This window comes from Acomys russatus, chromosome 5 (assembly GCF_903995435.1).
Source record: "Acomys russatus chromosome 5, mAcoRus1.1, whole genome shotgun sequence".
Lineage (NCBI taxonomy): Eukaryota > Metazoa > Chordata > Mammalia > Rodentia > Muridae > Acomys > Acomys russatus.
Genome location: NC_067141.1, coordinates 64758017 through 64782717, shown reverse-complemented (window position 1 = coordinate 64782717; position 24701 = coordinate 64758017). Strand labels below are relative to the sequence as shown.

General features: G+C 46.2%; 1 protein-coding gene across 1 annotated transcript in view; it reads left to right on the top strand.

The window, feature by feature from the left end:
- Armh3 (armadillo like helical domain containing 3) overlaps positions 1-23717 on the top strand; it is a 183258-nt gene extending 159541 nt beyond the window's left edge. The window contains exons 25-26 of the mRNA XM_051146676.1: positions 20729-20845; positions 22436-23717. Of these exons, the coding sequence (XP_051002633.1) occupies positions 20729-20845; positions 22436-22528 (210 nt within the window). The 3' untranslated portion in view covers positions 22529-23717. The remainder of the gene's footprint in view (positions 1-20728; positions 20846-22435) is intronic.
- Positions 23718-24701: the final 984 nt, after the last annotated feature.

Genomic DNA, 24701 nt, shown 5'->3' with positions numbered 1-24701 from the left:
TCAGTCTTTAGTCACTCACCACCATGCACGCGCGCGCGCGCACGCGCGCGCGCGCACGCGCGCGCGCGCGCGCGCACACACACATACAGTTTTTGTTATTTATTTTCGAGACAGGATTTCTCTGTGTAGCCCTGACTGTCCTAGACTCACTCTGTAGACCAGGCTGGCCTTAAACTCCCAGCGATCTGCCTGCCTCTACCTCCTGAGTACTGGAATTAAAGGTGTGCACCAACACGCCAGGCTCACTTTTTTTTTTCTTTTTAACAGAGTTTCTCTATGTAACCCTGGTTGGGTTGATTTATAGAGGTCCACCTGCCTCTGGCTCCCGAGTGCTGAGATTACAGGTGTGCACCATCATGCCCATAGTCTCTTCCTGATTTTTTGCCTTTGATTCAATCACAGACATTTATTAAGGGCTTTACCAATGGTAGGCATGTGGTGAAGCCTAATGGACAAACCTTCCTTTTTTTTTTTTTTAAATTGTGGTTAAAAAGATTTGCCATCATAACCATTCCTCAGTGTTTGAAACAGTATATTTAACAGTAAGCACATAGTTGTACCACAGCTCTCTAAGGCTTCTTCATCCTCTGAATAACTTCCTGTTCTCCCCTGCTACCTTGGCAACCACCATCCTAATTTCTGTTTCTAAGGGTAGACAAGCCTATCTTCAAGCTTACTTTCACCCCAGTGGCCTGGAGCTTGCTAAAAATTCCTTTGCATACAAAGTCATGGATTTTCTGAGACAATCTTAAGCATTAGGATATAGCTCGGAATTTGAGTCTTTGCCTAACACACTGGAGTCTCCTGGCTTAATTTCCTAGTACTCCCCCAAAGAAAGGATGTTTAGGGAAAAAGACATTCTACTGGGACCCACAATATCATAGGATGCAGTCAAACCCTTTAGTCTACTACATTAGGAATTATTGTTATTTTCAATATTATGACATGATCAAAATCAGTTTGTCTTTTTCAGTTTATTTACTTTATTTCTTTTTAGTGCTTTGCCTGCATGTGTGTCTGTGCACCACATTCCTGCTTTAGTTTTTTGTTTGTTTGTTTTTTGAGTCAAAGTTTCATATAGTTCAGATTATCCCAGAACTAACTCCCTTGAAACTGAATGACCCTGAGTTTGTGGAAGTCACCAGCTGTATTAGCAGTCTTCACTCAGGGCTGCTGCTGCTGTTGTCTTTACTCAGGGCTGCTGTTGTTGTCTTCACTCAGGGCTGCTGCTGTTGTCTTTACTCAGGGCTGCTGTTGTTGTCTTCACTCAGGGCTGCTGCTGTTGTCTTTACTCAGGGTTGCTGCTGTTGTTGTCTTCACTCAGGGCTGCTGCTGCTGTTGTCTTCACTCAGGGCTGCTGCTGTTGTTGTTCTTGTTGTTCCTTTTTCGAGACAGGGTTTCTCTGTGTAACAGCCCTGCCTGTCCTGGACTCACTGTGTAGACCAGGCTGGCCTTGAACTCACAGTGATCCACCTGCCTCTGCCTCCCAAGTGCTGGGATTAAAGGCGTGCACCACCATACCCGGCCTCTTTACTGAGGTTTTAATTCCTATCATTTCTTTTCAAGTTTCTGTTCTTCTTCTTAGAGCTTTGGATTTTAGAACCAGAGGGAGCCTATATAAAATTGTATAAGGCACTTTTTACATGTATATATGCACATACTACATACACACGTATTATGTGGGGGCATGCTCAGAGTTGGTTCTTTCCCTCCACCATGTGGGCTTTCAGCTGGTCAGGCTCGGTGGCAGACGTTTATTCTGGCTGAACTACCTCTGCAGCCCACAAGACAATTTTTTAAAAGTATTACAAGCAGAATTTGTTGAAAGCTGCTGAGTACCATTACTTCAGTGAGCTTTCTAAATAGGCTTTATTTCTCCCCATCCTAAGAGCTATTGCAGACGTCTGCTGCCAGGTGGAGAGATGGCTCAATGGTTAAGAACATTCACTGCTCTTGCAGGTCTGGATTTGGTTCTCAGAACCCACGTTGGGCAGCTCTCAGCCACCTGAAACTTCACCTCCGGGTACCCAGCACCCTTTTCTGCCTTCCACAGACACCAGCATGTACATGATATACTTGCAGATACTCACAGATACATATAAAATGAAAAGAAATTTTTTTGGGGGGGGGGTTTGGTTTTTCGAGACAGGGTCTCTCTGTATTAGCCTTGGCTGTCCTGCACTCACTTTGTAGACCAGGCTGGCCTCCAACTCACAGCAATCCACCTGCCTCTGCCTTCTGAGTGCTGGGATTAAAGGCATGTGCCACCATGCCCAGCGAAAATAACTCTTTAAAAACTACAAATGGGGGTCTAGAGAAATGGCTTAGCAGTTAAGAGCACTCCACTGGCTGCTCTTCCAGAGGACCCAGGTTCAATTCCCAGCACCTACATAGTAGCTTACAATGGAGGATTCAACACCTTCACACAGACACATATGAATGCAAAATACCAATGCACATAAAATAAAAAAATAAATCATTAAAAAAAAAACCTACAAATGTCCAGGCAGTGGTAACGCACGCCTTTAATCCCAGCACTCAGGAGGCAGAAGCAGGCAAATCGCTGTGAGTTTGAGGCCAGCCTGGTCTACAAAGTGAGTCTAGGACAGTCAAGGCTACACAGAGAGACCCTGTCTCAAAAAAACAAAAAACGAAAAACTACAAATGGCTAATAGGTAGTTAGAAATCCAGATGATACCTAGCTTTTTTTTTTTTTCCACTCCCTTTGTTTTGTTTTGTCTTTTTGAAACAAACCTGGAACTCATCATGTGGCCTCTGGCTAGTGTCTATCTCTTGCCTCAGCCTCCTAGGTGCTAGAGTTAGAAGTTGAGCCTCCAGGCCCAGCCTAGTTTATTTCCAGTGAGTGACAACTGAGATGTTACTAAGAGGGGAGCACCACTTTGTGTGGCACTATGTCTTTAGGGCCACATAGACTCCTTTGCATGAGAAAACTTTCTCACAGAAATCTTGGTAGAGAGCCCTAAGAACTTAGAGGCCTCTGAGAAAAGCCAAGCCTAAGACTTCTTCTTCATAATTGTTGCTACCCTCTGTGTATGAGTGTGTAACAGTTTCTAAGAGTGTGAACAGCGGCAAGGGCTGGTTTGGGGGGTTTGGTATGAAGCTCCCACCAAGGATACAATATGGATCCAGATGTTCCTACAGTCAGTGAAATTAAAGTCCGCTCTCTCAGACCAGACCTATCCCAGCATGCTGGTGGTTTTGAAGGAGAAGGGCTGTGATACCATCAGGATTTTCTGGGCAGGAAGTTCACATGGCTCACTTTCCTCATAAGAGCCACCTCTGTAAAAACCCTCTCTAGGCAGTCCTGGTTGAGCACACCCTTGATCCCAGGCTGGGAGGCAGAGGCCTAACCTGGTCTACATATGGAGTTTCAGAGTAGCCAGTGCTATTTGGACTTTGTCTCCCCAAAACCAAACCAACACAAAGCTAAAAAGAATCTCATGGGGCAGTTTTGCGTTTTAAACAGGGTGCTGAGGCCTCTGAGAAGCATGCTCCTGAGAGCCCTGTGCTGTGTCCTCTTCGTGGAGCAGGGTCTTGACCGTTATGCAAGGCAACCTTGGCAGAGAGACGCATGCTCAGGAGTTAAGATGTAAGACTCCCACAATAGCCGCAACTCAGCTTCCTGTGCTTGACAGTGTGTGTTTTCCTACAACAGCCTGTAGCTGGGCACTGCCTCTCTGTAGCCATGAGTGATGGTTGCTGTGGGAACTCTGATTGAGGGAGACACATGACACAAGCATTCGCTGTCTGACCCTGCCTGTCTTGCTGTCTTCATTTGTGTTCTGGCATTTCAGTTGACCTGTTCAGCAGCAAAACACTTCAATGGAGTTGTTTGTTTGTTTGCTGAATTCATTCCCTAAAGTAAGAACACCACAAAGGCAGAGGAAGTGTGTGGCTCCTGCATGGTGCCTACACTCAGCTGGCATCTTGAGAAGGCCCACAGAAGCCAGCCAGCTGCCAGATCATGTGCTGCTGGGGTGCTTGCTCTTAGTTGGACCAGGGAGTTGGCTGTACCATCCCGAGACCAGCCTAGGGGAGAAAGTATCTTGGATTTAAACTAGATTCAAATGCACAAAGTGCAGGAACACTCTATCTTTGTTGCAGAGGCACTATTTACTTATGTCTTGTGTCAGCTATTTGGGATAGACATAATTATTTGCCCTGGCCTGTGGGAGTTGACTAAAACTCAGGAGGAAGTTCACCTGTTGAAAATGAAAGACACAAAGAAGGAGAGCAAGTCTGATTGATCAAACTCTCAAACTTTATTAGTCAGGCAGCAGCTTTTAGAAGTCAGAAGGCAGGGGAGCATATTGCTATAGCAACCCAGCTGCAGGCTTTTCTCAAAACATAGGGAAATCTAGGCAGGGTCATAATGTCCTGCCACAACAGGGTCGCTCCCTCTTTATCTGTCTTTAGTCTAACTGCTGACCCACAACAAGGTCGCTCCCTCTTTATCTGTCTTTAGTCTAACTGCTGACCCACAACAGGGTCAGCTAGTTTCTGGTGAAAAGCAAGCTCTGGGAAAAACAGAGACTTAAAGGTGCAGGCTCTGACAAGATGGCCATATGGCCTATTGTCCCCAACAATCATTATCTTATAGATGAGAACACTACAAAGACTGATTTGTTCAGGGCTACAGTTGTAGCCAGGCGAGCCTGACTCCAAAGTCTAAGTTTCTCTATTTTGTCAGGCTGGGCCATGTATGATAACTTGAGTCTGTCAGATATGTTGAAGGAATAGGTAAGCCAAGGTTATGAAGAAGAAACAAGAAGTAGGGAGTGTAGAGGAATGTTAATTCAGAACATGACTTTTCTGGCAAGAGATCACATCCAAAAAAATCTTCTAGGTCTATGTGATCCAGCTGGAATACAAACACACCTTTAAATCCAGGAGACAGAGGCAAACAGATCTGAGTTCAAGGCCAGCTTGGTATAGAGCAAGTTTCTGGTAAAGAAAAGCTTAGGTCCAGATATGGTGAAACATGCCTTAAATCCCAAACAATGAAGGTAAAATTAGTTTATATAAGGAAGCACCTATGTTTGAAAGTGATGTCTAGGGCTGGAGAGATGGCTCAGAGGTTAAGAACACTGTCTGTTCTTCCAAAGCTCCTAAGTTCAATTCCCAACAACCACATGGTAGCTCACAACCATCTATGAGATCTGGTGCCCTTTTCATAAATTAATTAAAAAGAAGAAGAAAGTAATGTCTAATTGAGTGGCAGAAAAGGTGACAAATCATAGATTTGACAGAATAGGAAAGAGAAGCTACTTATGAGACAGTACCCTTATGCAAAGCTGCATCTCTGTTAAAGTTATGTTGGCTTGATTGTTCTTTGTTTGTTTTTGTTTTTTGAGAGAGGGTCTCTCTGTGTAGCTGTGGCTGTCCTGAAACTTACTCTGTAGACCAAGCAGGCCTCAAACTCAGAGATCTGACTGCCTCTGCCACCCTAGTGCTGGGATTAAAGGCGTGTGCCACCATGCTTGCCTTCTTGAAATATTTTGTTGTTATGTTTTATGTATAGGAGTGTTTTGCCTGCATGCATGTTTGGGCACCATGTGCCCAAGGGGGACAGTACATCCTTGGAACTGGAGTTACAGATGGTTTTGAGCCCCCATTCTGGTGCTGAGAACTAAACCTAGATCCTCTGCAAGAGCAACCAAGTGCTCTTAAAGGCTGAGCTATCTTTCCACCTTGAAATAGTTTCAGGACCCATAACAGTATTTTGCTATTTCATAACAATCATGGTTACATGATAATTGCAATCTGAAAAATAACTGACTTAGCTAAAAGGGACTCTGGGCTTAGCTCACAAATGGGATTGTGCCTGTTAGGGGTGGGAAGTAAATGAGGCCCTGGCAAGGAGAGTCAGGGTTAGGGTTAGGGTCAGAGAAGGCTGGGCTTGACCTCTTCCCCAGCCCCCCTGCGCCCACCTCCCAGGTGCCGGGATTATAGGTGTGTGCCACTATATTTGGCAAGAGATGGTGATTGCATCAGCTCAGAGTTTAGCTCTCTGAGTTGCCAGGTAAAACAGCCTCAGGCTGGGAGTTCAGAACATCTGCCTGTGGTTGGATCCGGATAGTGTCAGGAAGGCCGGATGGAGTATTTGTGTGTCTGTGCTTCCTCCATTCCCATTACCTTGGCACCTCCAGACATGGTCCAAGGCCTTGCTTGTACAGGGTCTGGATGTGCTGGGCCTTAATTAGTTCAGAGAAAATCTTCACAGGGCTGTCTGTGGCTTCAGCCATAGACATGAGTGACTGCCCAGGGAAATTAGGGAAAGTCACTGTCACCAGTCCTTAACCAAGTGATGGCCTCTTACTTAATCAGCACTGTGAGGTTCATTATCTGGTCTGCTTTGCTGAAGGGCAGGCACAGGCTGTCAGTTCAGTCAGGCTCAAGGCACTAGAGAGCCCTAGACCAACTGCGAGACCTGGCAGCTTAAAGTGGTTTTAAAATTAGTTTGGTCCTGCAGTATAGGGGATGGAAATAGAGAGGAAGCAGAGCAAAACAACAACATGTGCATATTGTGTACAGGCGGCTGCAGCCAGTCAGTGGTTGCCTTTCAAACAGACCATTTCTCTGAAAGCCAGGGGGTTGGCTTCCACCCTTTGAGACCCTGTTTCCAAGCAATTCATATAAAGTGGACGTTTCCTAGAGGAGGCCAAGTTATCTCAGGTAGAAAGTCACTTTCAGTACCAAGTGAGAGTCTGGTTTTGTCTGTCTCTTGGCTTTGGGTTTGGTTCTTTGTACATGTGGGCTGTTTCTCCCCCTGCCCCTCTGTTCTTTCTTTTTTTCCTTTCTTTTCTTTCTTTCTTCTCTCTCTTTCTCTCTCTCTCTCTCTCTCTCTCTCTCTCTCTCTCTCTTTTTCATCCATTCTAACTAAGGTACTCTGAAGAAGAAGCAATTCTTGGGGGCTGGAGAGATGGCTCAGAGGTTAAGAGCACTGACTGCTCTTCCAAAGGTCATGAGTTCAATTCCCAGCAACCACATTGTGAATCACAACCATCTATAATGAGATCTGGTGCTCTCTTCTGGTGTGCAGGCCGAATGCTGTATACATTTAAAAAAAAAAAAAAAAAAAAAAAAAAAAGAAGCAATTCTTACCTCTAAAGGGACCTCAGGACCTGCTTGATCTGAGGACTCACTGTTTCAGAGCCTCTTGGGTACAAGACAGGAAACATGTGCCTGCCTAGGCTGACTCTTCCCAGATCTCTTCTGTCCAGAAAGTAAAGAAGTACTTGCTGTTCCAGTCGAGGAGCCACACAGATGCCAAAGCTGCATCTGCCTCAAGAAGCACGTGCATGCAGCTTAATGATAGAGCATGTACTTAGCATGCGTAAGACCCTAGGCTTAATGTTCCGCACCCAGAATGTAATAGTAATAATGATGATACTGTCTTCACATTCATAAGTATATCTCATAACAAAATCTTTTAAGTTTTTTTATCAGTGTTTTATACTTTTTAGTATACTGTTTTTCACCTATTTTATTCTATTTCTTCCATGATATCTTACCTTTACATTATATAAGTGGTATTTTCTTTTTTTAATATTTGCTTATTTATTTATTATGTATACAGTGCTCTGCCTGCATGTACACCTGCAGGCCAGAAGAGGCCGTCAGATCACATTATGGATGGTTGTGAGCCACCATGTGGTTGCTGGGAATTGAATTCAGGACCTTTGGAGGAGCAGTCAGTGCCCTTAACCTCTGAGCCATCTCTCCAGCCCTATAAGTGGTATTTTCAGTTTCACTTTTTGTTTTGCTTTGTTTTGTTTTGTTTTTTGAGAGAGGGTCTCATTGTGCTGTGCTAGAACTCATTCTGTAGACCAGGCTGGCCTCACAGAGATACGCCTCTTCTGTCTCTCTGGTGCTGGAATTAAAGGTTTGTGCCACCGCTGCCTAGTGCCTTGGTGTTTTCAAAAGGTCTCCTTCTGTAGCCCCAGCTGTTCTTGATTTCATGGTGAGCCTCCTGCCCTGGCCATGCATGTTCTGAGAATGCAGGTGTGAGTCTAGCTTAGGTGTTCATACTCCTTGCTCAGACTGGGGAAGCTTCTTGCTGTCACATGGTTGCTAAAAGGTTTCAGCAATGTTTGCCTTCTGAGATAATGCCTTCCTATGTGCTCAGATTTATGACCCCTACCTCATCCTCCCAAGTACAAGGGTTATAGATGTTCACCGTAAGACCAGCCCAGCTGAGGTGCTAATGACTCTGTGTCTAGTGAGAGGAACATGTAGATTTTCCCTATTTGTGATAAATAACTCTTCATTATGACTCACTATTCATTTTATTATTGTTTGTTTTGGTTTTTTTGTTGTTGGTTTGTTGTTGTTTTGTTTTTGAGACAGGGTTTCTCTGTGTTATCTTGGCTGTCCTGAACTTTGTAGTCCAGGCTTGGCCTCGAACTCACAGCATTTAATTTAATTTATTTAGTTGTTGTTGTTGTTATTGTTGTTTGAAACAGAGTTTCTCTGTGTAGCCTTGGCTGTCCTGGACTCGCTATATAGACCAGGCTGGCCTTGAACTCACAGCAATCCACCAGCCTCTGCCTCCCGAGTACTGGGATTAAAGGCGTCAGCCACCATGTCTGGCTTTATTATTTTTAAATTTTATTTATACTGTTTTTCCTGAATGTATGTCTGTGTTGTGCCTGCAGTGGCCAAAAGAGGGCATCAGAGCCCCTAGAGACTGGAGTGAGAATTGAACCTGGGTCCTCTGATAGGCAGCCAGTGCTTTTAACTACTGAGTCATCTCCCATAGTTCAGTTTTCCTAATAGATTTAGGTATAGCTTATCTACTTTGTTTTTGCTTTAATAACATCTATTTTTTGTGTGCATGTGTGTGTTTGTCTTGGTACTCATGGGAGGTAAAAGAGAGAGCATAGCCAGAATCAGACACATCTGGGAGAGTTCCAGAGTGGTCATGCCCCTGAGCCATGTGAGGAGGTAGGGAGAGAGCAGAGAGGGGAACTAGGTGCAGCAGCCAGGAGGCCAAAGGTACAAAAGGGGTGGGTAACAAAAATGGCTGGATTATATAAGGAAGAGCCTCTGGGGGAAGGGCAGCCCAGGCCCTAGGCTGGGGAGTTTGAGGAGGGACTAGGGTAGAGGGTGGAGTGTGCCAGCCATATCCTGTAACAGGGAAGAACTGTGGGATGCTGGAGAACCTGGAGGGCAAGTGCACTGATAGGTACCTCAACTGTTTGTCCCAGGTTTGAAACTTGAGAGAACTTGCCTGAGTCAATTCTCTTTTTCCACCATGTGGTTCCCAGAAGTGGAACCTAGTGTCAGGCATGGTGGCACCTTTACCTGCTGAGCCATCCTCCCCCAGCCCAGGGGTGCTTGTAGTAGTTTGTTTTGTTTTGTTTTGTTTCCCGAGACAGGGTTTCTCTGTGTAACAGTCCTGGCAGTCCTGGACTTTGCTTTGTAGACCAGGCTGGCTTCAAACTCACAGCGATTCACCTGCCTCTGCCTCCCGAGTGCTGGGATTAAAGGCGTGCGCCACCACACCCGGCACTTGTAGTAGTTTTTAATTTCTCAGCCATGGTATTTATTTATTGTATATGAGCGCTCTATCTGCATGTACACCTGCAGGCCAGAAGAGGGCACCAGATCTCATTATAGATGGCTGTGAGCCACCATGTGGTTGCTAGGAATTGAACTCAGGACCTCTGGAAAAGCAGACAGTGCTCTTAACCACTAAGCCATCTCTCCAGCCCGCTATCCCTCTTATTTAGGATGTGAGTAAAGTATTACCTTTTCTATTTTGTTCCTTACCAGTCTGGCCAGAAGCTTATCAATTTTATTAATCTCTTCAATAAATCAGCTTTTAATCTCATTGATTTTTTCTATTACATCCATTTATAAGGTTATCTTACATCCTCCTCTTTGCTTTGATTTAATTTGCTTTTGTTAAGTTAGAAACAAGTGATTGAGTTTTTAGATCTTGTTTATTTCCTTTTTTTTTTTTTTTTTTTTTTTAATTTTATTTCATGACAGGATTTCTCTGTGTATCCCTTACTGTCCTGGAACTCACTCTGTAGACCAGGCTAGCCTCAAACTCACAAAGATGTGCCTGCCTCTGCCTCCTCAGTGCTGGGATTAAATGTGTGCGCCACCATTGCCCAGCTACTTGACTATTTTCTAATACAGAGGTTAAGTGGTCTAAATTTTCTTTGTGGTTGACAACAGCCCATAAATTCTGTTTTCATTTTCATTCAGCTCAAAATATTTTCTCATTTCTTTTGTGACATTTAGAAATGTGTCATTTTATATCAGTTATTTGAAGATTTTCCAAATATATTTGTTATTAATTTATTTAATTCCCTGGTGGTCAAATAATGTTTTGCCGTGATTCCAGTTTTTTTGTTTTGGATGTTGTTTTTTTTTTAATTTTTCAAGACAGGGTTTCTCTGTGTTAGCCTTGGCTGTCCTGGACTCACTCTGTAGACCAGGCTGGCCTCGAACTCACATCTGCCTGCCTCTGCCTCCCTGAGTGCTGGGATTAAAGGCGCGCGCCACCAGGCCCGGCTTGATTCCGGTTCTTTTAATGTGCTGCTGAGCTTTGGCCTATGACGCAGCAGATGGTCTGTCTTGTTGAGTGTTCTGTGTGCATTGAGGAAAATGTCCTCCACTGTAACTGAGTAGAGCTTCCTGTAAATGCCCTTCAGCTCACGTAGGTTTGGTAGTCCTACAGTCGCCCCTGGTTTTTGTCTGCTTGTCCCATCAGTGTCTGAGGGCAGCAGGGAAGCCTGCAGCTGTAACTGCAATCCCCTTGTTTCCATCCTTCTGTCTCTTTCGGTTCTGAAGCTCAGCTTTTATCTGCACATACATGCTGGGCTGTCATGTCTTCATGGTGAGTTGATCCCTTCTTCATGGAAGTTGGGCTCTTGGTGCCTGCTGTTTTCTTTTTACGTGTGCCTGTTTGGGGCGAGGGGTGTGTCCTGTGCTGCAGACTGGTATGAAGGTCAGAGAACAACTTGAGGAAGTCGATTTTCTTCCTTCAACATGTGTACCCCAGCGATGAAACTCGGGTCATCCTCAGGTTTGGTGGCAAGCACCTTTGCCCTCTGAGCTATCTAGCAGTCCTTTTGGCTTTCTTAAGCAGTGCGGGACGCTAGTCAAGAAGGCACATAACTCATTTGTGGAGCACAATGATCCATTTAAATCTTCTCTTAATCTTCAGATATGTAGGCTTGGGGTAGCCGTCATATGGGACTGCTCCTATTAAGAGTGTAACCTGCAGCCGGGCCGTGGTGGCACACACCTTTAATCCCAGCACTCGAGAGACAGAACCAGGCAGATTGCTGTGAGTTCGAGGGCAGCCTGGTCTACAAAGTGAGTCTAGGACAGCCAGGGCTACACAGGGAAACCGTGTCTCAAAAAAAAGAGTATAACCTGCCTGGTACTGTTTTTTGTTTTGTCTTTGTTTTTTGAAACAGGGATTCTCTGTATAGCCCTGGCTGTCCTGGACTTCCTCAAACTAAGAGATCTCCCTTAATCTGCCTTCCAGGTTCTGGCATTAAAAGCATATGCCATTGCTGCCTCGTACCTGGTACTGATTTTTTAGACTCTAGGAAAATAGTACTCTATTTTGGTTGGGGAAATTCAGATATCTCTCTATTCTGTATATTCTCAGAACTGTTCACTTTGAGATCCCATACCCCTTGTCTGCCTGACTTACACACATGCAGTATGGATTTTTCTTTTTACATTTGTGTGTGTGTGTGTGTGTGTCTGTCTGTCTGTCTGTCTGTATCTCTGTTTGTCTGTCAGGAAGAGAGTTGAAACATGAAGCTCTTAAATCTCTACATTCTGTCCTTTTAACCATTTATTTGATCCTGTGACTGTTCTAGGCCACATTCATGAGGACATGGAATACAGTGACATAGCATGACATAACAAAAGCAGAGGACTGACAAGATGGCTCACTGGGTAAAGGTGCTTACAGCCAAGCCTAACGACCTGTTTGATCTCCGGAAACCACGTGATGAAAGGGCAGAGTCAGCTCTTGCTGGTTGTCACTAACCTTCACACTTAGGCCAGGCCATGGCGTGCCCATGCCCAGACACACTTGTGCGTGCGCGCGCGTGCACACACACACGTAATAATGAATCAGGGGCTGGAGAGATGGCTCAGTGGTTAAAAGCCAGGCTGTTCTTTTTTTTTTAAGTGCTCTGCCTGCATATACACCCACAGACCAGAAGAGGGTGCCTGTGAGCCACCATGTGGTTGCTGGGAATTGAACCCTGGATCTCTGGAAGAGCAGCCAGTGCCCTTAACTGCTCAGCCATCTGTCTAGCCCAAGCCAGGCTGTTCTTACAGAGCACTAGGTTCAATTCTCAGCACCCACATGTTGGCTCACAACTGTCAATAACTGTAGTCCTAGGAGATTCAGTGCCCTCTTCTGCTCTTCAAAGTCACATACATGGTAGATACACTCAGGCCAAACACTCATACACACAAAATAATAGAATAATTTTTAAAAGAAAAAAATTTAAAGAGGAGCTGAGCATGGTGGCACATGCCTTTAATCCCAGCATGCAGGAGACAGAGGCAGGCGGATCTCTGTGAGTTCAAGGACAGCCTGGTCTACAGAGCAAGTTCCAGGCCAGCCAGGGATACACAGACAAATCTTGTCTCAAAAAAAAAAAAATTTTTTTTTTTTTTTTAGCCGGGCAGTGCTGGTACATGCCTTTAATCCCAGCACTTGGGAGGCAGAAGCAGGTGGATTGCTGTGAGTTCAAGGCCAGCCTGGTCTACAAAGCAAGTCTAGGACAGTCAAGGCTACACAGAGAAACCCTGTCTTGAAAAAAAAATTTTTTTTTTTTTTGTTTTTTTGTTTAAGATGAGGCTGGAGCGATGTCTCTGGTAGAGCTGTTTTCTGCTCGTGAGGAGGACTGGCATTTGGTTTCCAGCACCCACATGGGGTGATGCATAGCTGCCTGTATCCAGCTCTAAGGGATCCACACAGTCTTCTGGCCTCATAAATACCACCACATACATGCACAGACTTTTTTTTAATGAGAGGAGAGAGAGTGCTAGAGGGAGTGAAGAGCACACACTGTCTGAAGGACTTAGTCTCCTCTGGGTACTAGTTAGACCTGGAACTCATGGATCTCCTTGTTTGTTCTTGTCCTTTGAGGTGCAAATCTTTTAGTTGTTCTATGTAAACAAATGCTAAAAATAGCTGAACAAGTATTTGAACGTGGCTGCTAAGAGCTCACCATGTGTGTCTGCTTAGCTTGCTGGCATAGTTATCTAATGAGTACACTGCACAATTGAGTTGAATTTATGCTGTGAAAATTGTCGCTAACTAAAGCACACCTCACTAGGACATTTCAGAATGGGCTGAGTCTGATTCCTGAGAAATCTGACATATAGTTTGTGCATATGCAGAACGAAGGGACAGTCTCCTTCTTCCGCTCTTTTCCTTACTCTCTGTATTTGCAAGTCTGCCTTTCAGATTGGGAGCTTCAGCTCTCAGTGAGGTCCAAGCAAATGGCCTTTCCTGAAGCTGCTGTCTTAGGGGTCCTGTTATGCTAGAATTTGCACTTCAAATTAACTCTTACTGTAGCATAAAGTGGAAGAGACGGTGATCAAGAGACCATGACACTCAATGGTCAGAGGTAAAGACACTTGCCACTAAGGCTGATGACCTGAGTCTAGTCGCTAATAGTCACATGGTGGAAGAGAACAGACTCAAACAAATTACCCTCTGACCTCTACATGTCATGGCAAGTGGGCACACACACACTCACTCTGAATGTACATTTTTATTTGTTTTAAAGAGAAGAAACCTTAAGCCCCTTCATTCCTCCTACCTGTGAAGCCAGGCATAAGGATACAGGCCTACAATCTCAGCACTTGGAAGGCAAAGACATCAGGGGTTCAAAGACAGCCTCAGTCATACAGGGAGTGGGAGGCTACTTGAAACCTCTCTCGAGCACTTGTGCAGCGACATCTCAACCTCATAGCCCATCTGTTGTTTCACACCTGACCCTGCTCAGCTCGCTGTGTATTTGATTCCCTAGTTCTGTTAGCTGGCTTCATGAAGGCTGGACTTGGCTCTGAGGGGGTTAGAAGCCTATCAGCGTGCTGACCAGTGCTGAGTGTTAGAGTGTCGGGGCTAATTCTGATCTTACCATGTGACCCTAATGAGAGATTCCTTACCTTTTTAGTTGAGCCTGTGTTACTAAATTAATTCTGCAAGCATGTTGAGTGTTTACTGTTCTTTGGACTCTGTTAGGCAGTGTAAGAAATCCACACAATAACACTGGCTCTCTTCAGAGAGAGAAGCATCCACTAATGGCAATTTTGTGTAAGGAAATTAATGGTAATAGTCCCATGTTTATTGTCCCAGGAGAAGGCCTGCCAGAAAATCTCCTTAGGAAACCTGTAAAATATAGGTGGCAGGAACTGAGGAGGATAGCAGGGGCTTGTTTGTGAAAGGGTGGAAGGGAACTTCAGGCTCTCAAAAATAATCATAGGTAAAGCTAGGGAAATGGCTCTGAGGTTAAGAGTTCTGCTCTTCCAGAGGACCCTGGCTCAATTCCCAGCACCCACATGGCAGCCCACAGCTGTCTGTAACTCCAGTTCCAGGGGATCTGATACCTTTACACAGACATACATACAGGCCAAACACAAGTGCACATAAAAATAAAAAGGAGGCAGGCAAATTTCTGTGAGTTTGAAGCTGGCCTGGTCTACAGAGGGAATTTCAGTACACCCAAGACTACACAAAGAAACTCTGTCTAGAAACAAACAAAAAAGAAAAAAGAAAAAGAAAGAAAGAAAAGGAATCATTAAAAAAATAATAGTAGCTGGGTGTAGTGGTGCACGCCTTTAATCCCAGCACTGAGGAGGCAGAGGCAGGCGGATCCCTGTGAGTTCCAGGCCAGCCTGGTCTGCAAAACGAGTCCAGGACAGGTAAGGCAACATAGAGAGACCTTGTTTTGAAAAAAATATAAATAAATTAATAATAATAATAATAATAATAATAATAATGATGATGATGATGATGATGATGATGATGATAATAATAATAATAATAATAATAATAATAATAATAATAATAATAATAATAATAATAAAAAACAACCACCATCACCATAGTGAAAGAAAGCAATAGTAGAGATAGATAGAGTTATGGTGTTTCCCAACTCTCATCACCCTGTTCAGTCACCAGAATTAGCACTGTTTGGTAAAAGTTCCATTACCCGACTTAATAAGAAAACTAGACCAGGTGTGCTAATGTACTCCTTTAATTCCAGCTACAAGGCCAGTTCTGTGAATTTGAGACTAGCTTGGTTCTAGGCCAGGGCTGTCTCAAAAGCAAAGCAAAAGACCCAAGGAAACTAGCATGCACAGTACCACAGCACACTTGTGGAGGTCAGGGGACAGGTTTCGGGGTTACTTCTCTCCTTGGTAGGTTCTGAGGGTGGAACTTGGGTTATCAGGCTTGGAGGCAGGTCCTTTACCACTGAGCCAGTTCTCTGGCCCTTCAAGTCCTGCGCTTATGTGCAGCATTACTTTTCCAAACACTGCTGTTGACTGAAACTTCTTCTTCAGTGCCATGAGCAGGGAGACCCAGCAGCAGGGTCTCGCTCATACAAGGATTGTCTTTTCAGTGCTCAGATAGCCTTAATCTAATGTCCTGAATTTGGAACTGTAATGTGAATTCTGGGGGGGAAATTGGCATTTGGTTTCTCTTACCAGAACCAACTCGAAGGTCAGTCATTGGCCAGGTGGTAGTGGCGCAGGCCTTTAATCCCAGCACTCGGGAGGCTGAGGCAGGTGGGTCGCTGTGAGTTCGAGGCCAGCCTGGTCTACAAAGCAAGCCCAGGACAGCCAAGGCTACACAGAGAGACCCTGTCTCAAAAAAAATAAAAGTCAGTCATTGAAGTAACTTCCACCTAACTTGGTGATTCAGGCACGAGAGTAGTTTCATTTTTTGTTTTAAAGGCTTCAAAGGCTTTGTTTAAAGAGTGAAAACAATAAAACAAAAGAAAACCCTACAACCTATGCAAATCCAGGCTTTTTTAAAAAAGATTTTTACTTATTTGAGTGTTCTATTTGCATGTACACCTGTATGTCAGAAGAGGGCATTAGATCCCATTATAGATGGTTATGAGCCACTATAGGGTTGCTGGAAATTGAACTCAAGACCTCTGGAAGAGCAGCCAGTGCTTTTAACCGCTGCACCACCTCTCCACCCTGCAAAACCAGGCTTTTATGGGTCTATCTGCTCAATGTTTCTTTCTTATAACCTATATCCCTTTACACTACCAAGATGTAATGCCTCAGGACTGGGATCTAGGCACTCTCTGACTGTGCACTGTGGTCCTGGGGCTTATGTTGCATAGGAGAGTCTGGTGTCCTTAGTAGCAGAACCCATCAGCTGAATGAGGATGAGCAGGGCCTTTCTCCTGCCTTATGGTTAGTGTTGTCTGGGGATAGCAAGAACACCTAAACCTTTGTCCCCTAAACCTTCCCTTATAAAATTATAAATGGCTATTTATTGGCCATTCACTGTGTGCCAGATCCTGGAAAGTCACTGTCTCGTGTCATTCCACACCAGCTTGACGACGTGTACACTTGATGTACACTCCTTTATAGGTATGAACACTGAGGCTAAGAGACCAGAAACTCATAATTGATTTACATAGTTAATCAGTGCTTAAAGTGGAATCAAAATTCACACCTGTGACCTTAAAATCAATGTTCTTAATGACTTTGCTGTTTCCTATGCCATTGTCCCAGACACCTGAGGAACAAGTGCCCAGTTGCTTTCTCTTGGTTTGTTTTTGTTTCTCAAAATAGGATTTCTCTGGATAACAGAGCCCTGGCTGTTCTGAACTTGCTTTGTAGACCAGGCTCGGCTTTCTCTTGGTTTTTTTGAGACAGTGTTCTAAAGCAAAGCAGACATAAGGTCTTAGAAACTGAAGCCATTTGTCTATCTCATCTTCCGAGAATTTAAACATTCCTTTGTGATAATCACTAAGATTCCAGCCAGTGGTGGCACACGCCTTTAATCCCAGCACTCTGGAGGCAGAGGCAGGCGGGTCGTTGTGAGTTTGAGGGCAGCCTGGTCTACAAAATGAGACCAGGACAGCCAAGGCTACACAGAGAAACCCTGTCTTGGGGGAAAAAAAAAAGTATTTCCTGGCCTGTGAAGGCAGTTGCTCTTGAGACCCAGGAACTGTCACAGTAGCTGTGTAGCCATTGAATGGCAGTGTTCCTGTCAGCTGTAGTGACTTTATAGAACCCTATTGCTAGGTCATTTTAGGAAAGAAAAGTCAAGTTACATTTCATAGGCAGAAGGGTTGAGGCTCAAAGATGTCAGCTGTTGGGGCTGGTGACAGGACTAAGGGTAAAAATGCTTGTTCTGCATTGTGAGGGGCGGGGTTAGAATTGTATATCCCCACTTAGGAAGCCAGGCATGGCTGTGCTCACACTGTGGCCCCCGTGCTGTGAGGCCAGAGACAGGAGGCTGTGGCACTAACTGCCAACGAAGCCCACTGGCGTGCATTCTCTCCCACACCCATCCGTGCTGTACATTCACACACACACCCAAGATGGCAGGGTTATCTGAATCCCTGTAGCAGCAGGGCTACAGTTATTCTTAATAACTTAAGGTGCTCTATCAGGGCCGTTCCAGGATCCAGTTTCCTAGGCACATGGGATCATAGTGGTTTGTGAAGGGTCCTTAGAAAACATGTGTCCGTAGGTAGTTTTTTTTTTTTTTTTTGCATTGAAGCTACTATAGGCTAAATTGTAGGCATGGGTCTAGGAAGCCTACAAACCCAGAAGCTAATACAAGAAGGTAGGCCTGTGTTTAGAGAACAGGCTATTTATGTGTTGTTGTTGTTGTTGTTGTTGTTTTGAGATAAAGTCTTACTCTGTAGCCCCAGCTGGCCTGGAACTCACAATCTAGACAATCTAGCCTTAAATTCACAAAGCTCTGTCTGCCTCTGCCTCCTTAGTGGTAGGATTAAAAGCATGTGCCTTTACACTTGGCTGGAATAGTTTGAGAGGGCATCTGAGCTTAGCCTGTTGACACAGGCCTATAATCCCAGCTACTCAGGTATCTAAGTCAGGAAATTGCAAGTCCAAGGCCTGAGCCACAAAGCTAGAGGAAGGATCTCGGCCTATGAAGGGCCACTGGAGCTGCCAAGAAGCTAGACACAGAGGGTACATGTATGGTAAAGCTTAACGCCTTTAGGTACAGGGAGGTCTGTGAGATTGCTGACTGCCCAAATGCTACCTTTGCCATGACCCAGGCCAGTGGTCAGGCTCAAATAAGAAAGCCAGTAATGCCTGGATGGTGGTGGTACATGCCTTTCATCCCAGCACTTGGGAGGCAGAGGCAGACGGATCTCTGAGATCAAGGCCAGCCTGGCCTACATTTAAACAAAAACAAACCAAAGATACTCCTACAGCAAAGGAGGGTTGCCAAGTGCACTCTACCCAGATCTGAGCCAAGAATATCTTCTATTAGAAGTAAAAGAGCAAGCCGGTGTGGTGGCACATGCCTGTAACCTTAGCACTCGGGAGGCAGAGGCTGGTGGATCTCTGTGAGTTTGAGACCAGCCTGGTCTACAAAGTGAGCCTAGGAGAAACCCTGCCTCAAAAAAAATTTTTTAAATAAATAAAATAAAATAAAAAGAAGAGGAGGAGGAGGTGGAGGAAGAAGTAAAACAGCAGTGGTGATGGCAGGAGACAGCAGAGCCTACATGAAGTGACAGGCCACCCTCCCTGCTCTAAGTATAGCTTATCTTCCACTCTGACCTGGCAAGAAGAGACTATCCAGGTGATGCAAAAAGCCTCTGAGGCTGAGGCTCTGGGGCTACAGCCATCTCTCCTGTGCAGCACCTGTTCTTCAGCAACTGCCTTTAGTGTGATTTTTGTCATTTGGTATCTGACTCTCCTCAGGGAAGACTAAGCCAAGGTGTTCAGCACTTCTGAGGCTGCCCAGATTTTACTCTATTTTGCCTGGTTTCTAGGGCCTAGCACCATCTTAGAGGAATTTTGCTCTCTTTTTGGCCTTGAGCCAAAACCTTGGCTGCAGCCAGTCTAGCTATGATTGCTGCCCACAGCATGAAAGAACTGGTTTACTGTATGCCTGCCATTGCTGGGTACCAGTCCCCTTGCTTATGGACCCAGAAGCCAAGCAAACATCCTACACTGTGGGACCCCGTCTGCTGTGCTGGATGTGTAGAGGGAAGAAACTTTGTCCTCGTTGCCTCTTCCCTTGAAACCCAAACTCAGAGCTCCTCCCACTAGGACAACCCTCTCACTGTTCTCCAGCTCCTCCCTACCTCTCTCCTGGAAGCAGGACCGTTTGCTTCTAGGTAAATCTGTCCCACTGCTATGTTCTGGGCCTGGCTGACTCCCTTTGCCCTCCTGCTCGTCAGAGCCAAGTCCCTCACATTTACCCTCCCAGTCCCATGAGCAAGGTTTTCCTTGATGTCATGGTCTTCCTGCCCATAGGACACCTCCAGGCAGGCTGCAGAGTGAGCAGTCATTTCCTTCCCTGGTCCTTCTTCCCTGCCCTGTCCACTTCTGCTAACTTGGCAGTGTCTTTACCTCCCACCTGCCCATACTCTTGCCTTTGTTTGATTCAGGGTCTTAGAAAATTTGCCTGGCAGCCCCTTTATTATTAACCTCAGATATCCAGTATTCCCAAGGACAATTGAATTGTGAATCCTCACCCATAGTCAGGTCAAGTGTGGTGGGAGACACTCAGAAGCCAGATCTCAGGAGGTGACACAGGAAGATGAAAAGTTTTAGAACAAATACAGTGAGTCCCAGGCCAGGCTAGACTATATAGCAAGAAGAGACACACCCCTCTATGCCCCATCAGAATAGTAGTTGTGGCTTATTCTTGAGTGTCCATGTACCTCAATGCTTGGATACCAAAAATGTGCTCCAAGAGATAGATAAGGATGAGGGGTTGCTGTTGAGAGATGAAAACAAGTGGCAGATGGTGCTAAGGAACATCCCAGGACTGAAGAAATGTGGTTTCCAGAAGGAAAAAAGCAGCAAGACATTGACAGAAAGCTTTACTCAGCACCTAGGACAGCCTGGCCAGAGGCAACGTAACCAGAGGATACCTCCTCACACAGAGACTAAAAGCACACTGGTGTATCAGGGACACTGGTGACCAGAGTACACAGCCTTGGTGTCCAGCTGGGCTGGTCAGGACAGGCAGGGAATAGAAGAGATTTAAAAGTGGTCCCAGAAGCTGGGCGTGATAGTACATGTCTGTAGTCTCAGCACTTGGGAGGCAGGAGCCAAAGGATAAAGAATTCAGGGTCAGCTTCAGCTACATGAGACCCCAGCTCAAAAAGGAAGAGGTGAGGAGAATAATCTCAGCTGGGTGTCAGTGGTAACGCATACTTTTAATCCCAGCACAACCAGAGGCAGGTGGGTCTCTGAGTTTGAGGCCAGCCTGGTCTACAGTATAAGTTCAAGGACAGCGAAGGCTGTCAGAGAAACTCTGTCAAAACACACACACACACACACACTCTCTCTCTCTCTCTCCTCTCTCTCTCCTCTCTCTCTCTCTCTCTCTCTCTCTCTCTCTCTCTCTCTCTCTCTCTCTCTCCCTCATAAACCAGAAAGAGTTGCTCCCTGCCGTCCTGTCTCCTCGCTTCACACAAACATTCTTGCTAGGGACTGACACCTGCTTGGCCCTCCCTCCCCTCAGGTACTAGAGGTGGTACGAGCCAACTATGACACACTTACACTGAAGCTGCAAGATGGTCTGGACCAGTATGAGCGCTACTCCGAGCAACACAAGGAGGCTGCCTTCTTCAAAGAGCTGGTGAGTGCCCCATCCCCAACTCTGCCTGCGTCTCTTGGGGGACCCATTTTTAGACACTGGGATCTGCTGTAATGTAGATGTGTTTGCAGTTTGCTAAAGATTAATAGAACTAGAAGGGTTTGGTATTCAGCTTTGCTACCAAGCATTTTGGAATGAGGCGGTGAGAGGCAGATAGTCCCAGACCAGCCTGCCTGCCCATCTGCAGCCACAGGGCCAGCACTGCCTGCCCATCTGCAGCCACAGGGCCAGCCTTGCACAGCTGCAGCTGGGCTGCGGTCTGGCACGTATGGCCAATGGCTGCAATGACGCATTACCCTTCCCTGTCCTCAGAACAATAATGAGAGTAACTGATCCTTCCCCTTTCACAGCCACTTCTTCCTTACTCCCTATCTGGTCCCTGGCCTCAGAGTCCCCCTGCTGTGCCAAAAGCCCCCTACTGTAGCTCCCCAGTCTTCACTGTCTCTACCCCCTCCCATTTTCAACCATCCAGGCTCACTCAGGCATGGCTCCATCCTGGCCTCTCCCCTTGTCCCTTTCCTGTTCTGTACTCAGCCACTCCAGGAAAGCTCTGCCTCCCTGTAGCTATGCTGACTTCTTGGTTGACACAAACCCTGCTAGTGAATGGAACAGGACACAGAGGTTCTAAACCCTTGCTACATTATGTAGTAAGTCTGTGGCAGAGGTGCTAGATTTCAGATCATCACAGTCCAGCTCCAACCCTGACATGAAACGCCTCAGGACTTTTTCTGTGCAGAGTTATCGTGAACAAGAAAACCATCGTGTAACTAGAAAGTAGGCAGAGTGTTTTTAATGAGATAAATGGTGATTTTTACATCAGTGTGGGGGTTTACTGGGAGAAACAATAGAAAATGTCTTTAGGTTATGGAGAGGGATTGTAAAGGAGAATTAGAATCAGTCTCTCTTTCTCTATCTTTCTATCTCACTATGAAGCCTAGGCTGGCCTGGACCTGCAGTGGTCCTCCTGCCTCAGGGATTATAGACATAAACCTCTGCAGCGGGCTCCTTGGCACTGCTCTGCTCTCCTCACTCTTTCTGGCTATACCTCTGGCACAGGGAGCAAAGGTCTAGTCCACTTAGGAGCTAACAAACTGGATTTGCCTCGTGTCAGCCCTGCTGTTCCTTCCTTTGCTTCCTGCCTGCTGACTCCACTTACTTTCTTAGAACAAAGCAGAAATTAAAGAAAAGCTTCCTGAACTTGGGGACATATGGCCAGGTAGTGGTGGTGCACACTTTTAATCCCAGCACTTGGGAGGCAGAGACAGGCAGATCGCTGTGAGTTCAAGGCCAGCCTGGTCTACAAATCGAGTCCAGGACAGAGAAACCTTGTCTAAAAAAGCAAAAAACCAATAACAACAACAACAACAAACCATACTTCCATGGACAAGCTTCCTTGCAGAGCTGCTGAATTTATAAAGCCTTCTAGAGCTCAAAGTTTGGATCTCCCTGCCCTTCTTTCACAGGTCTTTCTCCTGCCAACACAGTGAACACTTCAGGAACTGCCCTTTGCTGTTTGTAACGGACTGTTTTTTCTCTGCCTCTGCCCTCTCACTTCCCACAACCCTTTCCCAGGTTCGGTCCATTAGTACCAACGTCCGGAGGAACCTGGCCTTCCACACCCTCAGCCAGGAAGCCCTCCTGAAGGAGTTCTCCACCATCTCCTGAGGCTGAACTTGCCTGAGAGCCATTGACTGCCTTACCCATGAGGCTCCTGGGCTGGAGGGCGAGCACAAGGAGTGGGGACTGCCTTCAAGGTTGGAGAGAAGCAGACACCGGGGCTCTTGGTGAAGGCCATGCTTCAGTGAGCTTGGACAGCAGGGGCAAGCCCAGGATGCTCTTGTTTGGGGAGAAACGTTGGTGGCAACAGAAGAGGCAACAGCAGGTGTGGGGCTTCCAGGCTACAGTCCCTGGATTCTGCCTCGTGACTCCAGTTGAGATTCCAAGTTCTGGTTTCTGATTGTTCACGTGCTGGTCAGGCAGGCCTCAGCTGGTGCCAGCACTCTGAAGGCCAATGGCTGTTCTTGGCTGATGCCACATCCTGTTTCCTTCTGGACCTGGAGCTGAGCAAGACCCCTTGCCCCCACTGCAGTCTGCCCAGTCCTTAGCACCTAGCAGGTCAGGGATTGGCACCTTTTTTCTGTTTTCTAAGTTCAAAGTTGACACCTGAGAAACTGGAGATTGGATGTGCCTGGTGCTCTGCTGTCCGACCTTTTTCTGGATGTTAGTTTTGGCACTAGGAGCACCTGTTCGCTTTCCCTTGCCTTCCAACCGTTGACTCACCAGCACAATAGGCCCACAACTTTAGCCTTTCATTCTTAGTCTGTTTAAACTGTCTTAAAAGAGTGTGTGTGAAATAAACATTGACAGGTTTTCTGGAGCCCTCAAGGTGCCTACTTTGCTGGTTCCCTTTCCAGCAGCTTCCCCCTCCCCTCCCACCCCCTCCAATGGGAGCCTAGAAGAGCTCCCCTCCACGTGTTCCACCCCCTCAGCCTGCTGTTGTTTACATTCAGCCTGCCTAAGAATTTCCTCTGGGGAGGAATCTGTTCCTGCTGTGGTCTGGTGCTCGGCGGGGTGAGAGCGTGCTGGGGCAGGGTGCTCTTCATGGAGACCGGATAGGTGAGCACCGTGCCTAAGGCCTCCATCTTGTCTAGACATCTCTACCTGGCCTTGGGCACACCCAACCTTTCGTGAAGTTGGCCTGTGGATTCTGTTTTTGGATATTCTCCATAGGACCACTGTAAGGCTTTCCCTTCCCCCAGCTGCCCCTGAAATAGCTGCTGCTCCAAGACACCCCCAGTCTAAAGCTTTGTAAAGCCCCAGGATAGCAGGGGCAAGCAGCACAGTGAGGGGCTGAGAGTAGTTGTGGGGCTTCCTAACCTCCTGTCCACTCAGCATCTCTCTCCACGGGACTCTTCGCCCTCCCTGGAAGCCGGAGTTCTGACTGAGCAGAAGTGAGCTAGTTCTAGAGAACTGGCGAACAGACTGACGCGCTTAGAGGTAGAATCTTAGCCACCGTGCGCTGGGGAGGCTCTGATCACTGGTCATCTTTGAATAACTTGGCCTGAGGTTTTTCGTGTTTTCTGTGGTGATAAACCCCGGAACAGCTGGATCTGGAGCTGGTGGCAAATCAAAGCTATTAAAAATTGATTTGTGTGGGACAGTCTTGTTAGTGTCTTTTTCCCTCTTTACATGTTGGTCCTGTGTGACAAGGAGCCTTTCCTTGAGACTTTTCCCTTCTCAGTCTCCTAGTCCTGATGGAGGTCAGCTGGGCTCAGAAAACTATGGCCTCCCTTGCCTCTGGGTAAAAGAAGAGAGTAGTCTTATGGTCAAGTCCCTTGGGTGCCTTCTGGGCTACAGAGAAACAGTCTAGGATGAGGAGCCCTAAGCAAAGTGTTCCTTTCCTCCTCTGACTGAAAGCTCACCTCCTGTTCAGTTCCTTCCTGTCCACCTAAGACCTTTAACCCAGAGTCTACATCCTTCCCTAGGCATCAACATGGCCTAGAATGCCTACCACAGTTCACTGACTCCATGTTTGCAAAGTAAATCTGGCTGAAACAAATGTATTGAGGTACTATAGCTGAGGCTTTTGGTCTCAGCTGGCATTTCTGGAGACATGAGGCCCATGAGATGGAAGGAGTGCTGTACAGAGCTATGCATAACTGGCCCTGCCTTCAGAAAATGAGGGTGGCTTCGGGTGAGAGACATCTCTTTTCTGTGTCATACCTGGATCTCCAGTCCTTTGAAAACTCACCTAATCTGGAAAACAAAGTCTAGGACAGCAGATGGCAAAAGAGAAAGGGGTAGAAAAGTTAAGAGAAAAAAAGGCAGGCAGGAGCAG